Raw genomic sequence first — 16,062 nt, forward strand, 5'->3', positions numbered from 1 at the left:
GATGAAATGGTTATATCCCAATTATTTTATGTCAGCCATATATATATATATATATATATATATATATATATATATATATATATATATATATATCAAAGAAAATGTTCAGTTTTAAAAGCTGAGAACAAGATCAAACATGAAAGTATTAATGTCAAAGATCAGAGTTTTTTTTGTGAAGGTACCGTCACCATTCAGTCTTTAAACAAAAAGAAAAACATTGAAAAGCGAATTTAAAAAAGCTTGTTTTGGAGGTTAAACCCTGTCCCTGAACCTCAAACTACAAAGAGTTTCTATAGCAACCATAAAGCAGTCTAGAGATATGTTTTAAGATAGTATACTAAAATGTCATCAGTGCTTGAGTGGTTGATATAACTATAATTATTACAGAAAAAGGAATATAAACAGTTGCTATTTTTTATAATGCTACACCATACAACATATTTTTAAATACAATGTCCAGCATCTCAAGCTCTTTACAAAACAGCAACCGACATATACATTAAAAACTGAAACTGAACAACTGTTAAAGGTATGCATAGGGGTGGGCAGAAATCCTATGAAATGCAAAAAAAGGTTGTAATATTGACTTTTGAGAAGTCTGCGGAGGCTGTGTGCTCCAGTGATTAAAGAAAAGGGCTTGTAACCAGGAGGTCCCTGGTTCAAATCCCAGCTCACTCAATGATTCACTGTTTGACCCTGAGCATGTCACTTAACCACCTTGTGCTCTGTCTTTTGGGTGAGACGTTGTTGTAAGTGACTCTACAGCTCATGCATAGTTCACACACCCTAGTCTCTAGACCCTTCTGCTAACCTTAATAAGCACACAAACCCTCTGTGTAAAGGTACCTAGCTTCTAGTTGAATTGAGAATAACTGCCTACAGTTTAATTTAAAAGGCAACCTATTTACCAGGGCTATTTAATATCTGCCTCCCAGTTGTCCTCTTCAGAAAAGGGGAAGGTTTGAACAAAAATACTTTGATCAGTCATGTTTGAGGCTTTTGAGAGAGAGTTTTTTTTTTTTTTTTTTTAAATGAGGTTTGGTTTGATTTCTCTAGAGGAAAGCTGCATTCAAAAAGGTGACCTTCCTTCGCAAGCACATTGCAACATCTTCAGAGCTGAGTAACTGCCCAAGGCATTTCTTGCAGCAAAAAGTACAAAATAAGTGAAAGGGCCTGAGCCCAGATCAGGAGGTTTGCTTTAATGAGATCTTGATTATTTCTCCAGATGCACATTGAGACCAATTAAAGTCTTTAAAAATAATCGTTACTCACACTCCTATTTTGATACGTGAAAAGTATGTGATTAAGGGAAGGCATACACATGTTTAAAGCAGGTTTCCCTAATCAGTCAATCAACTGTTTCCCAAATTAATCACTCAGGAATTAATAAACAACTGGAAAGTGCATTTAATAGATTTTTTTTTTTTTTACTGAATAATAATCAAGTTAACACAATACTGTATAATGCTGTTAATTGCACACCAGTGACTGGTTTCACAGTCCCTGTTAGTACTAAGCTTGGACTGCCTAATGGGAACTTAGGTAAAGTAGTCTAAGATCAGTGCTTATTTGGGTCTGTGAAATCAGCCATTAGAATTCCTGTACAGTTAGATTTCTGAAAAGTATTTTTTGATAGAAGTCACGTAAATACGGTTTAAGATTAACTGCACCACGCTGAAAATTGGTGTTTTCAGAAAACTATTTAAACTATAGTCGACTTTAACATTTTCAAATACTTTTAAAAGGTAGGGCTAGGTCATCAATTTCATTCCTTTCACATTCAGAAGTCTGAATTTAAAGTGTCTTAGAATACACATTTTGGAGGTCTCAACTTAGACACGTTTGAGATTAGTCAAGATCACTAAATCATCACACAAGTCTGCCCCATGGAAGTGTCTGCTTTAGAGATGTGCAAGATTGAATGGCAGAGGATGTTTAGGCCAGGATTAATGTGTGAATTTAAAATCTACAAGGGAAAGTTAATTTGGCACATGTGACATCCAAGACTAGTGTCACAAAATTATCCAAAGAAAAGAGTCAAGTCATTAGTGGTCCTTTTTAGACGACTGAAAACTGAGGTGTTTTTGTATTTGTGTTGCAGTCTCAGCGGCGTGTCACTTTCCACTTGCCGGATGGCTCTCAGGAGAGTTGCAGTGACAGTGGGCTAGGGGACCATGAGCCCGCAAGCAGTGCCAGCACCACCCAACCCCTGCCTCTCGGCTTCCCTCAGGAGGAGTACTATGAGCACACCTCACCCAACAGCCGCACTGAGGGGGACGGCAACTCAGACCCGGAGTCCAGTAAGTGATTCCTGCCACTGCAAGACAAATCACCTGCACAACAATGCAAAGTCATCAGATTTAATAGGAAGCACTGACCTACAGAGCTACTAACACAAATAAAGGGCTGTTTATTATAGTTAAACCTTGAGTCCAGGAGTACAGCTGACACACAACTCTTTTAAAATATTTTGAACAAAAGATAAAAAGCTAGGCAATGATGTCATGTGTACCTGTTTTGTTGTTATTTAACTGAATACATATTTGTAATATCTGTTATGACATATTAACCTAATGTTTATACAAGTTGTTATTGTAGCATAACTTGGGAATCTACTGGGGGTCTACTTTTTTTATTTAAATGCTAAGAAATCCACTTATTTTTGAAGATAGCTTATATTAGAAAGAAGTTTTTAACAATTAACTACAAATGTTAATGAGTTATGCCCATAGTATGTTGGTATAGTCTCTTTAAGTAGACTAAGTCTCAATTACTCGAAATCCTTATTAGAATTTTTTTTTTTTTTCAGAAAAGAACAGCACACACAAAATCATAAAAAATATTATATTTGTCCTGTAAGGTTAATGTAGCATACATGTATTAATAAGGAATTAGGTGTTTAATGAATTCAAATGGAAATCGTATTTGAACATAACATATTCTGAGGAGAAAATACACTTCACAGAAGAACTGTCACAGCGTTTGTTTTTAACAAGCCGTTGATGTGATATGGTACAAATGTCTGTCTAACTTCAAAATTAAAAATTCAAAAGTAGGCTCTACCTCTGAATACCAGTATTCATACCAGTATTCATACCAGTATTCAGAGGGGATTCAAAACTATATTTAAAGAGTCATACATTGTCCCAGTGGATGTGTAAAATGTGGTGTTGGCTTTATTTTGCCTCACAAAGCAGGAAAAACAGTTAGGAAATTACATCACACATTTCCCCACGCTGCCCCTGAAAGTGTAATAAACCTTAGATAGTGACAGTCTGTGCCCATTCTCTCTTAAGTGTTACTGAACAGGTTGTATGTTTTAAAACACAACTCATGTCTTTCCCTAGCTTTCTGCTTTGTTGTTCCAGGAGGTCCCTTGTTCAAATACCGGCTCGTTCACTCACTGACTCATTGTGTGACCCTTAACTTGTGCTTCGTCTTTCGGGTGAGACGTTGTTGTAAGCAACGTTGCAGCGTATGGTTAATTCACACACCCAAGTCTCTGTAGGTCACCTTAGATAAAAGTGACTGCTGAATAAACAAATAATACTCATGCAATAACTTTTTCAACATAATTGCAATTGCTTTGGTATTTTTATCAACATACCGCTTTTCATAAATCTGTTTTGACTAGCTGCTATCATTAAACATGGGTTATACTTCGGGTCTTCCTATCAAAATCTCTTCTGGATTCATAAAATGTGTGTAAAACAATGGCACACAAAACAATTTATAAACAAGCCAGTAAATCTGCTATCCGTTTAAGTGCTTTTTTTGTTGCTTAACATGTAGAGTTCTTGCTTAAGGTTTTATTACTGGTTCTTATTGTACCCTAACCCACCAAAATAATGTATTTATTTATATATTGCCATTATATGTGGTTTGTCATCCTGACAGGCTACTGCTGTGTGGGTGCTTGCATTTGCTGTTGTGTGACAGGCAGGAGAGTGAGGCCCGCAGGAGCGCATACTTTATTTACATAAACACAGTCAGAACATTCAGGAACCCCACGTGACGCTAGCAGCAATGATAGCTCCATGGGACATACGGCCTTTAAACAAAAAGAAAAACAGAAAAACAGAATAAAAAGAATAAAACACAGAACAAAACTATAAATAAACTGCCATGAAAATGATGTGAGCTCTAAATACATGGGAGGTTCCGTTTATTCACCTTGCTCTCTATACCTTGGTGGGATCTACAATCCCCGAACGATGATCAGCCCATCGGTAGCTCCTTACCCTCCATCTTGAGGGGCTTCAGCTCCTCCCTCTCTGGCTTCTCACTCACATCTCTGTTGGCTCCCCTCTCTGGATCCCTCAGCAGCGTCACCAGTGGCTGCTGAGCATCACCTGCAGGCTTGCCCTCGTCCCACCAAAAAAATGTCAGGGGTTTAAGCATCTCAATCCCCTCCTGATGTCCCTCCTTGCCTTGGCGAACCAAAGCAAATCCTACTGCCACCATATGTGACAGGGTAGCATCACTGGCAAGACTTGTTACCAGCAGGAAGAGAGACTCAGACACAAGAAGCTGTAGTTTAAAGTGCTATTGCACATTTATTAACAAAACCCCAAAAATAAACAGTTCAAACAAAACCAGTAGTGCTAAGGCTGGGCATTTAGCCTTCACTATTACAGTCTGCACACACACACATTAATTAAGTCTCCAGCCACATTCTCACATGGATTCTGGCATGGAGGAATTTAACCCCCTTCCTTCCAACCCAATATCCCCCCCCCCACACACACACACACACACACACACACAAACACTACACCGGCAGGGCTTCCACCCTGCCACACATGCATATTCATAAACATGTTTTCCACCCCTCTGAACCTGTGCTTAAGCAAGCAGGTAGAACAGATGAACTAATCAAAATGCTGAACTTTGGGAGAGGAGTCGAGAACCAATGAAATGTTTCTGATTGAACAGGTTGGATTGAACCCGCTCATGTTTTGAATTCAGAAGACATTTTGATGAGAAGACCCAAATTATACATAACCAATGTTATGTGAAAATAACTAGTCAAAACTGACTTTTCACCACTTATATGTTAACAAAAATATCAAAGCAATTGTAATTATGACAAAAAGATATATTGAAAGAACACATACAACAAAGCAGCAAACTAGGGAAAGTAATGTGTTGTGTTTTAAACCCTACAGCCTGTTCAGTAACGCTTTAAGCTATTTGGGGAGCTTGCGAACAATGGTGCATGCCAGTTCTGCTGGTGGATTAGTGACCCTGCGATAAAAAGGCTTCCCATCTCATGTTAATCCACTGAACCACATCTTGGTATATTACAACTTCAAGAGGAATACATTAAATGAATCCCAGGTGCTTCTGATTCACAAAGCATTTTTGCAACTTAATCAAAAAGCCTTAGAGATCCGATCTGCATAGATCTTTTCATTTTGTTTGTAGTTCTAATTCATGATATTGGGACATTATCACAGAATTGGAACAGTTCTTCCTTAGGCAAAGGCAATTAAAAGGAAGAAAGGTATAGACTAATTTTTCTGTCTTGTGCCTCAAGCAACCCTACTCCAGCCTGTATCGATTTGGAAAGAGGTGCACACTTGCTGATAGCACTCATAGCACTTCCTCTATGTATTCTGGGACAGTTCTGAGCTTCAAGCTTTTCTGGCTAAAAAAATAGCTATAGAAGCTTCCCTGCATCACTAAGGAGACCTGTTGGGCAGACAAAAGTGATGTTTTTGTGGGTGTATTGTTTAGTGGATGAGGCTTTTGCTGAACCTCCAAGACAAAGTGGTAGCACTGGTGCACTGCAAGGGCTCATTGTAAAGGTGGCGGATAGAGATAGCAGTGAACTGAACCATAATGAAGGAAGGAATGCAGGGAACGCTTTATTAAAAATAGTTAGGCTAATTGTTTATTTGGTTCATGAGGGCCAAAGTCCTGAATGTATAATGCATTTTATTAAGGCAGATAGTTATCCCTTTCATGAAACCTACTTCACTGGAACCACTAGATCAAACATATTGTAGTGCAAGGTCTGTCTTTGAGTCCAGCCCACTGGCTCTGTTGATACCAAGTAACATTACAAACATCATTGTGTCAGTTTTGATCAAGACACCATCTCAGGGACCTATATCAAGCTGTGGAAGGGTGGTGGGTGATTCACTGACACAAGAGACAGAACAGTTGTACTTGGAACACCACCCAGGTGCCCAGTTTTATTTTCGGCACTTTCACCGTTTTACCCGCAGAGGGCACTGTTGTCCGTGGGCTGCCTATCAACAATGATAACCAGCACCATGGTAATACCAAAGCTGGTAAATTGAATTAACTGCAGGCGCACTCACAGGTGCTCAAAATAATACAGAGAACAGAAGGCGAAAAGAACAAGGGAAAATAAAACAGTAATAAAACTACAAATAAAAGGTGCTGCACTCGGCAGCGTTATCCCGGTCACCGCTACCTGCCCGATCCGGATCACAGACCTACTCTAGCGGCTCCCTGCCTGCTCTAAACAATACTCCGGGGGTCTGCCCAAGGGTTCCCCGCTGTCACCCTCTGGCTTGTTCGCCGCTGTCTTTCTCCCAGCTGGTTTCTCGGTCCTCAACCAGCGCTTCTGTACACACAGCGCATCTAAAAGGGCAACCCTGAGGAAACAGTAGAACATTATCTTATAGGGCTACCAATCTCCCCAAGACCTGCCTCCCAGCCATTCAGAGAGAGGGAAAGTCCACACACCCCCTTTCCCACCTCCCCGTGTCACTGCCATGACTCATAGGTGGTTGTTGGACGACTGCTGCCCTCCTCCTGCGGCACTGTGAATACACCAGAAGAGTCAGAACAGATCTCCCCCTGCTACACAAGCATAAAGCTTGGAATAGTTTAAAGGATAGAATATTTTGCACAGTAAATTATGAAAAAGAAAAAAAAAAACAACATCTCGCTATGGCAGCTGGGTAGCCCTTTCTTTTTCCAATGTGTAATCTTTAAAAAAAAAAAAATCTTCTCAGATCTTTTTGCCGAAACTTTGTTTTTTGAGTTTTTATGATATGCCAGCATTATAATTAACAGCCGGGCAGTATTTTATTGAACTACTGAACAGAAAAGCATCTGTCTAGTTTATGCTGTTGCAAGGATGTGTGTACGCAGAATTCAAACTTACTTGAGGTATGATGGAGAACCAATGGATACTGCTTCTTAATACTGCTTGATTTTCTGAAAGGGTAATAAACATGGTGTATTGTTGTGGAATATTTATACATACACTTCCACAAAGGATTGAACTGCAACCTTAAAATTACATGGTCACCAATAAACTGAGTTAAATGTCACAAGGTGATATAGATTTTTTAGGTCATAGGTTACATGTGTAAAAACCTAAGACTCTCTTTTTTCCTTCATCCTATTTGTTGTGATAGGATATTTTAACTCACCTTTGACGTCTTTAATTTATTAAAAATGAAGACATTGTAGTCTAATAGAAAAACAATAATCATAATGCATTTAAGAACACAAGAAGGTTTACAAATGAGAGGAGGCCATTTGGCCATTCTTGCTTGTTTGGTTGTTAGTCTTAGTGATCCAAAAATCTCATCAAGCAGCTTCTTGAAGGATCCCAGGGTGTCAGCCTCAACAACATTAGTGGGGAGTTGGTTCCAGACTACCACAATTCTCTGTGTAAAAAAGTGCCGCCTATTTTCTGTTCTGAATGCTCTCAAAAAGCATCAAATTAAACCTTTTATTCCTGGATACCCCACCACATATGCAGGAAGAGACTTTCCCAGGACTGGGGAAAGGATTTCCCTGAGATTGCATCTTTTTTCCAATCCCTATTTCATCATTTGAGGAAATGTTCCCTATATTTCCTTAACCTGTGCTTCAATATCTGATTTTCACAACAAACATAATGCAGTTTTCTTTTTCCAAAGAATCTCAAAAGTCAGTAAGAATTGGTTGGAATGGCTGCTCAAACTGAAAAAAAAACACATATTAGGAGATTAATCTAGTAAACCAAGCATTATGAAAGAACATCACAACAGAAAGTATTTCTTGAAAGTATAAGAATTTATTTGTGTTCAAAGTAAACTAGTAGGTGGGTGACTTCTCAACTACATATTCATACAAATGCTCAAAGCGCTGAGCTATCACCCAGAGATAGTGGTCTGTCAAGGTTATTTAAATCTGAAGAGAACAGATTTTATCAAGGGAACATGGACCTTCGATTGTCTATTATATATATATATATATATATATATATATATATATATATATATATATATATATATATATATATATATATATATATATATACACACACACACACACACATAGTTTTTAATTTGCAGCTCAAAGACTTTGAGAGAGAGGTATTGTCAGGTGATGGTGACAGATAATCTCCTTCCGAGCACTTCCCCTAAAAAGTTGACTTATAAAGTATAACTGAGTCATATGAAATGAAACCAGCAGATATAGTCTTATTCTGTTGACAGTTGAGAGATGAGTATATCTGAGGCATCAAAAGCCCGCAACAGTTTAGATATGACTTTATCATTGAGAGTCAGGCTTCTCCAAGAACAGCAATCCCTTATCTTGTCTGCTTGATTTGAAAAGGACGAATGCTCGGAGCCTGTTTGAAGATGGTATGGCTAGGTTTGAAATGTCACCAGCTTTGAATAACTGCCTTTCCATGGTGGATAATAGGTGGCCTTCTCATCACAACGCATTTCTCCCTTTTTTTAAAAAAGAACATCTTTATTAGACCACACACACTGTAAAATAAAGTTCATATGACATTTATGTTTATATTATAAAGAAGGCCAGTCAGTTAATGACCTTTTTGCATGCCATCATTTTTGCTTTACTGTATGAGACTGCTAGAGCTTTCACTTAATCTTTGAACAAAGATGCCCAGCACCTTTCAAATGTTCTCAGTGAAGGCTTTCTTTGAAGCACAGGTTATTGTGCCTGCCAACTAATTTACATTTCTGGGTGATTATTATTATTATTATTATTATTATTATTATTATTATTATTATTATTATTATTATTATTATTATTATTATTATTATAGTAACCTCTGTGTGATTCAGGGGGCATGAGCAAGGGCTCCTGTAATATCTGCTGAACCCTTATTTAAACGTCAAGTCATGTACTTTCCACAATCTTACCCTCGTTCTCCACCACTATGCTTTCCTCCTCTATTATGCCGCTCTGCAACAGTCTCCCGATGGGGGTAAGTGAAGCTTACTTACCAACCTTAGAAGCTCAATAATGGCCACCTGGAAGGTACTCTGTGAGCTGAGGGGAACCCCCGGCCAAATCTGTCTAACTATCTTTCGTCTTCTCATTTTCTCACCTTTAGGAGCCCCTTGGGGGAAGTGTCGGTTACTTCCCAGCCTTGGAGGCAGATCGGTTCGGTCTCACCTCCATGAGTGCGGTTCTCCGTGAGCCAAGGGGAATCCCCTTACTAGTCTCTAAGTCACAAAGCACTTCTCTCTTATTATCAATTCACACTCGGGAGCAGTATCTCGGTCATATCTTATATAATAATGATAATAATATTATGATTATGAAGTTGCTGATGATGCTGATGATTACGACTACTATCTAATAATAATAATAATAATAATAATAATAATAAATAATAATAATAATAATAATAATAATGACATAATTCAATTGATCTTAGTTGTTGTGGAGTTCTGTTCCCTATGTAGGCCTTATGAACAGTTTGAAGTAAACACTTTATAGCAAATATGCATTTTCATTTAAAATGACAGTTCGCCATCACCAACTTCAGATGAGATAGTAAAGCTTACACTTCATTCATAATGAACAAACATTTAGAAGAATTACCCATTCAATACACTTTGTTTTCTCTATGATTTGCAAGACAGCTGTGCTCACAGAATGAATCACCTTCAAGCTTTAGACCCTATGAATTGTACAACTAATTTTACTTTTATTTGTGAGTTTCATAATTGCATGAGTCAGTTAGATTCAGTCCCTTCAGCAAATATGTCAAGGAAGTCATTAAATAATGACTAATTCTAGACAGTCTGTCCTAAAAAGAAACTAGAAATGTGTTGATTTACATCTTTATTGAACTTTGAAGATTCCCTGCAGATAATGAGATGGAAGCTATTGATAATGCTCTACTGAGTCAAACTTGCATTGTTCTAATCAATGAAACCAAGATTTCTTTTTTTTAAGAGCTGTGTACTGGCCCAGTTTGTATAGTAGCAATATGTATAGTAATCAGAGTAAATGGACTAACCTATTACCAAGCCCAGACAGAAAATGTGCCTACAGTTTTTTGACAAAAATGCCCAGAGATCTATAAGCCTGCAGGAAACGTAAAATATGCAGAATTACCATGGGATTCAGTGGATTCAAATAATGCCCACAGTACAGTATTGTTGTCTGCCATGCTACCACAATAACACAAACACTAGCTCAGCCACACACTGCTGTAGAACTAAACAAACTAAATATGCACTTAAATTAGCAATACCCAGCTTCATATAGCTGTATGTTCCACTATCCATGATATTTACTGAGTTTGTTGCTAAGAAAGTCAGGTATAATGAAAGTGTGGACTGGGTCGTGCATTTGACCAGCCTGAGAAGAACCTATTTTCATGCTTGACTAATACAGTACATGAACAACTACAGTAAATGAACATCCAGTGTTGATATGATAATCGATACATTTAATAAACTTATTCTCATACTAATTCTTAAACGTAAAGGGTGATATGTTCCCATGTGTTGATCCAATGCTGAAAATGCTTAGATGTTTTTCATTGGCTGAGAAGTGGTACAACTGCAAAGATTTGCACTGCTAGATCATTTGAACTTTCCGACAGATTCTGTCTGGCCTTGCCTGTTATATATATATCTAAGATTTTAAATCCGATCTTGTTGACAGGCAGAATACATCTTGGGCACTAAGGTTTTTCTCTGCAACTGCAAGCCAAACTGAAAAGTATAATCCTCTGGGTTTTGTCATTAGAGAATTGGTGTTTTCATATTCATAGAGAGTGTGAGAGAGATTAATATATATTTTCACCATGTTTTTTTGAACTTCATAGCATGACACTGGGTTAAATGCTTTGTGAACCAGCCCTGTATGTATTTGAGAAACAACATATCCATTTATTTTACTGTGGTGTATAGTTTACAATACATTTGCGTGAATCAATACTTACAGTGCAGTATGGAAAAGGGTTAAAAAAAAAAAGTTGAAACTGCAAAATTTGCCTTGTACCACTTTCATAAGAACCTTATGTAAGAATGCAATGCTCTCAGTATGGCATCCTACTTTTTATAAAGGCTGCAGAAAGCCTGCAGCCCAATGCTGAAGACAGTATTAGTCATTAAGAGAGTTAAAAGGAGACCTTAATCTCTTGCATATGGCCTTCAATGACCAGCTTATGTCCTGCTCGTCCAAGAACTAAATCTGCTATTTAAAAAAAATGGCTCAATCCCATTTTTATACTGTAGGTATAATAAGATTACAGTCAGGCATCCTGGCCAGACTTTTATGGTAAGAGTTTTAATATGCACTTTCCCAAAGTGTTTTTCTTGGGTAATTTTTCATTGCTTTTTAATTTCTGTTTGCAATTTTCCTGGAGTTGCAAATTCAGTGTACTCAGACTGTCCCCTGCAAAGCATATTTTAAAGTTGGCAAAATTGCATCTACCTCTTTAATCCATATTCCTCACGTAATATTCTATACTCTTAACAAAATGATCCTCAATGGCACTGCAATGGCAATGCAATGTTTCGTTATTAGGCAGCAGTGGTGGAAACAATAATGCAGTTGTTCAGTATTGTACCGCCCCTTTTATAACGTCACCCTCGCATACCACCAGCTATTCTCTGAACAAATGTCACCAATATGGAAACAGTGCTATTTTTACCCGTTATATCGCCACCCCGCTGTCCTCCACCCGAAGAGATGATAAAATGTTACTAGTAGACCTACTGTTGTGTTAAGAACTAGTACTGTAGTTTTAAAAAATGGCCTGGAGATACTGTAATTGTATAACAAAAAAAAAAAAGCATCTAAATTTATTGCAACTTTTCCCAAGGTTTTTTTTTTTTTGTCATTGCTGATCCACAGATTATTCAGAATAATACATTTTTAATCGATCCCCATGGTATTTTCCAAACTTTCCTGAAAGTTTTAAAGCGCATGAATTCAAATGGCCTCCGAATGTCTCCATATTTCCGGACCAGTCAGACAATGTGTCAAAAGAAAACAAATGGTTTGACTTTCATAATCTGCAATTTCAATTTTCGGGTTTCCATTATTCGTACAATTAGAAGCTATAATGACAGCAGAGTTTAATTACAGAGTCCTGTAAATCACCCCCACCCCCTGTATCTCTCCCTGGAAACCAGCCTGCATTAGCTGTGACACTGACAGATGACTTCCTTTTTATATGAAACCAAAACCTTCCAACTCGCAGGAACTATCACAGAAATTAATTAGTCTTTAAAAGTCATTAGCAGGGACAGAAATTTAAATCCACTCCAAACTAAAAAAATATAGAATTGTGTTAATTTTATCTTATTATTCTGAAAACCTTGCACTAAATCTGTCATGTATTCAGCTAACTTGACAGCTGAAAAATGCTAGTATTTAACTAAAAAAAGTTTAAATCGTTAATGAATATTGCAGAACGATGGCAATACCACTTAATGCAAATAGCTTGAACTTTGGAGAACTTGTTTTTACACAATTGAATATGAATATATAGAACTATACACAGTCAGCACTCACATATCTGACCCTATAAAATGTTGCCTTCAGTGACGGTTAAATGATGATTATTTTATTTCAGCCCCTTCCAACCCTTGTCTGTTATTCTTCAGGGAACACAAAGATATAATGTCAAAAATACATATCTGAAAGACTGTATTTTAAAATAAGTAGACTTCCATTTAGATATACTGTACTTGGTTTTGTTGATACAGTATTATATTTTCAACAGAAGAAGTATTTAAATTCAGAATTATATGATTCTGAAAATATCACTTGCCAAAAGATGTCTGTAGACTGTAATACAGTACATACTTTTAAATCCGGTATGTATTGTAGCAGTATGTAAAATTCACCATTAACAACCCAACAGTCAAAATCAAAATGTTACCCATGCACAGAACTGTGTAAAACATAAAAGGCTATGCAATTTAGCAAAAGATTAAAAAAAAAAAAAAAAAAAAAAAAAAAAAACAGTTTCCAGAATTAAAACAGTATCCAAAGTCAGTATTCACAATTGCAGAATATAGCGCTTGATAAATCCCTAATGCCACAGTTCACTTGCAAATGAAAATACACAAAAGCAGCTAAAGAGCACAGATCTAAAACCAGTGCATCACAGTATCTAAAACGGTTTAATGATTAACTTTTACTTTACCATAGCTTGTCTCGTTTGCTTTGTTTTTGCTGCATTTTCGTCATGTGAAATTGAAGGAAGCGCTGTGTAACTGCTCAGTCAAGACAGACCAATTTGGCATGCGAGGGGGAAAGAAAAAACCCAGGCTGTGACTGATAAAGAAGTACAGTGTAACACTGAAGTGATGGGCTTTGTAACAGAAAACTGGTGATGGAGTTGGAAAGCGAGATTGATTTTATTCTTAATACAAGGACGGTAAAACGTGACTGTCATGTATCTGGGTAACGTATATCCAAGTGCTGACTGTATAGCATCTCTCTTTGATTAGGCAATAGTGTTGCAGCTGTCATCACCTGCTACATAAGTGACAATGAGTAAGGTCAATAACTTACAGATAATGAGAGAATTTATTATTATGGCTGGACTAAGGAACAGAGTTGTTACATTACTTTCCATGGAATACAGAATGTAATAAATCACTAGGTGAAGACTGATTCAGAATTCTTTTGGCAACACTGTCCTTAGCATACCCTTAAGACAGACCCTGAATATGCCTTTTATCTGCTGTGATCAGATGAAAAACTTATTGAGCTTAAGGGGAACAGTATTAGGTTATAAAGCTTTTATACTGGGATTGCCTAAGCATTAAGCAAAACAGATGCCCCATGCCACTCTGACCTACTGACTCCATTAAAGAGAATAGGTTTTTGTCATTAGAGAATTTGTGAGTTCATATTCATAGAGAGTGTGAGAGAGATTAAATATATTTTTATCATGTTCTTTTGAACTTCCTAGCAAGACAGCTTAATCCAATCTTTATTAACATGTAGATTCCCGTTTAAAATGCTAGCGGTTTTGAAACTACAAGTTAACTTGAGACTTACATGTTGATATGCACTGCCCTGCAAAAAGCATCTGGACACCAGCTCTGAAAAAGAACGACTAGGACGCAGCTTTTGTTATCTTTTACCCCACTCAGATCCCTTACTTACTAAATATCTGGGTATCCCTGAATAAATAACCATCCCCTCTTGAAAAATGGGTAACAGGCTTAAATTAAGATTTCCAATAAGTGCTTGGCACACCAAATGCTATCCATTTACTACCAATGCAAAATAATTGTGTTTGTCCTTCTTTTAGCCTAACAAATGATGACTGTAGCAGCCTTGTTTTGGTGAAAATGAAGAACACTTAGTCCACCCTGTTATTCTGCATTGGTAGTGAATGGATAACAGTTGAGGTGCCTCATGTAAATAACTCATGAGCTAAGGCCTAGTAAATAGGGCTCAGTGTGACTAAATGACAACCCTGCATTCCAGGTTATACATACCGCTCTGGTCCTGTAAAATGTCATGTAAATCCTTATCAGTAAACATTTTCTGTATTTTCATTTACAGAACAGTATGGATTGGAATACAGCTAGAAATTCAATGTTTCAACTGACTATAACCCAAAAGGTTTACTGATTTAGTTTATTAAATACATTATTTTATTCCTGCCATACAGTACGCATCCCTAGATGCCAGTACACAATAGTAGAAATGACACTAAACCTATTTCTAAAAACAGGGATTAGCAATGTCACTTGGATTTTGATCTTCTTAACAGCTAAGCAAATAATATAAAAAATCTCCAATATTCTCCTTGTAATTTTTCAGAGCGGCTTATAGTGTTTTGACTTGAGTTGGGTTTACCCACAATAAACTCAGTCAGTAGTGACAGCCCTGAATACGGTCCAATATAAGTTGTTTTTCTGTACTGTTTCATAACATGTCTACTCTATGTATTTTAAGTATGCATTGCTGTATTTCACAAGGGACAAAAAAAAAAAAAATCCCTATACCCAATTTACTGCCATGGCAAATTCATGTAATTAAAACACTATTTGAAAATCTGAGCTCAATAGAACTTGAAGAAATTAGCCCTGTTGTTTTTTTCAGGTTCTGTGCATGTTTTCATTTGAAATCCATGGAGGATGTTTCAACCCTGCATGATTTTCCACTTGAATTACAGTAAACATAAAAGTGCTTGCATGAGATGGCAGCAAGCTAGGATCATATCTTCATAATCTGATAATGACAACCTTGATATCTTTTCTGGCCACATGTTTCACTATGAATTGTAAGGTCAAGTCCTGGTTAAACTGCATTTCAGTGTATTTAGAGGGGATAAATTACTGCTGCTCACTCCTACTGCACATCTAGTGGTCATTTTTATATAGCTCCATCCACCTTGGTCTGGCCTGTTTACCCTTATAAAACCTAACCAAAGTAAAATCGTAGCAAGTGTAAAAAAACACATAGTAAAAACACGGTAAATCATAGGTAAAGCCCAGAGAGGTATAGTAAACATAATTAAAAAAAAAAAAACAACATGTCAAACTATAGTAAATAGTATAACTGTGTGCAAATTTATACAAATCAAATTTTACAATGGTACTATCTGTGCCTGGTACAACAGTATTCTTTTTGGTGAGACCGTACTGTAGATTAAACGATTTCTCTTGTGCAATTGCTATTTAATCCCCTCTTTCCTTCCCAGCGATGTTTTAAGCGTCTTCTGTATTTGAGGTTTATTAATATTCAATCTGAAAATATCCAGAAATAGAATATGCACAATGGAAAGGTAAGCGTGAGAATAAAAGGAAGACAACATAAAGATTAGCTTTCCTGTTA

General features: G+C 37.0%; 1 protein-coding gene across 2 annotated transcripts in view; it reads left to right on the forward strand.

Annotated features, from left to right (window-relative positions):
* pcdh11 (protocadherin 11) overlaps positions 1-16,062 on the forward strand; it is a 297,576-nt gene that overhangs the window by 172,087 nt on the left and 109,427 nt on the right. For both annotated transcript variants that reach the window (XM_041220260.1, XM_041220261.1), the window contains exon 4: positions 2,102-2,300. In XM_041220260.1, coding sequence (XP_041076194.1) covers positions 2,102-2,300 — 199 coding nt within the window. The remainder of the gene's footprint in view (positions 1-2,101; positions 2,301-16,062) is intronic.

This window comes from Polyodon spathula, chromosome 20, assembly GCF_017654505.1.
Source record: "Polyodon spathula isolate WHYD16114869_AA chromosome 20, ASM1765450v1, whole genome shotgun sequence".
In the NCBI taxonomy this organism is placed as follows: Eukaryota; Metazoa; Chordata; class Actinopteri; order Acipenseriformes; family Polyodontidae; genus Polyodon; species Polyodon spathula.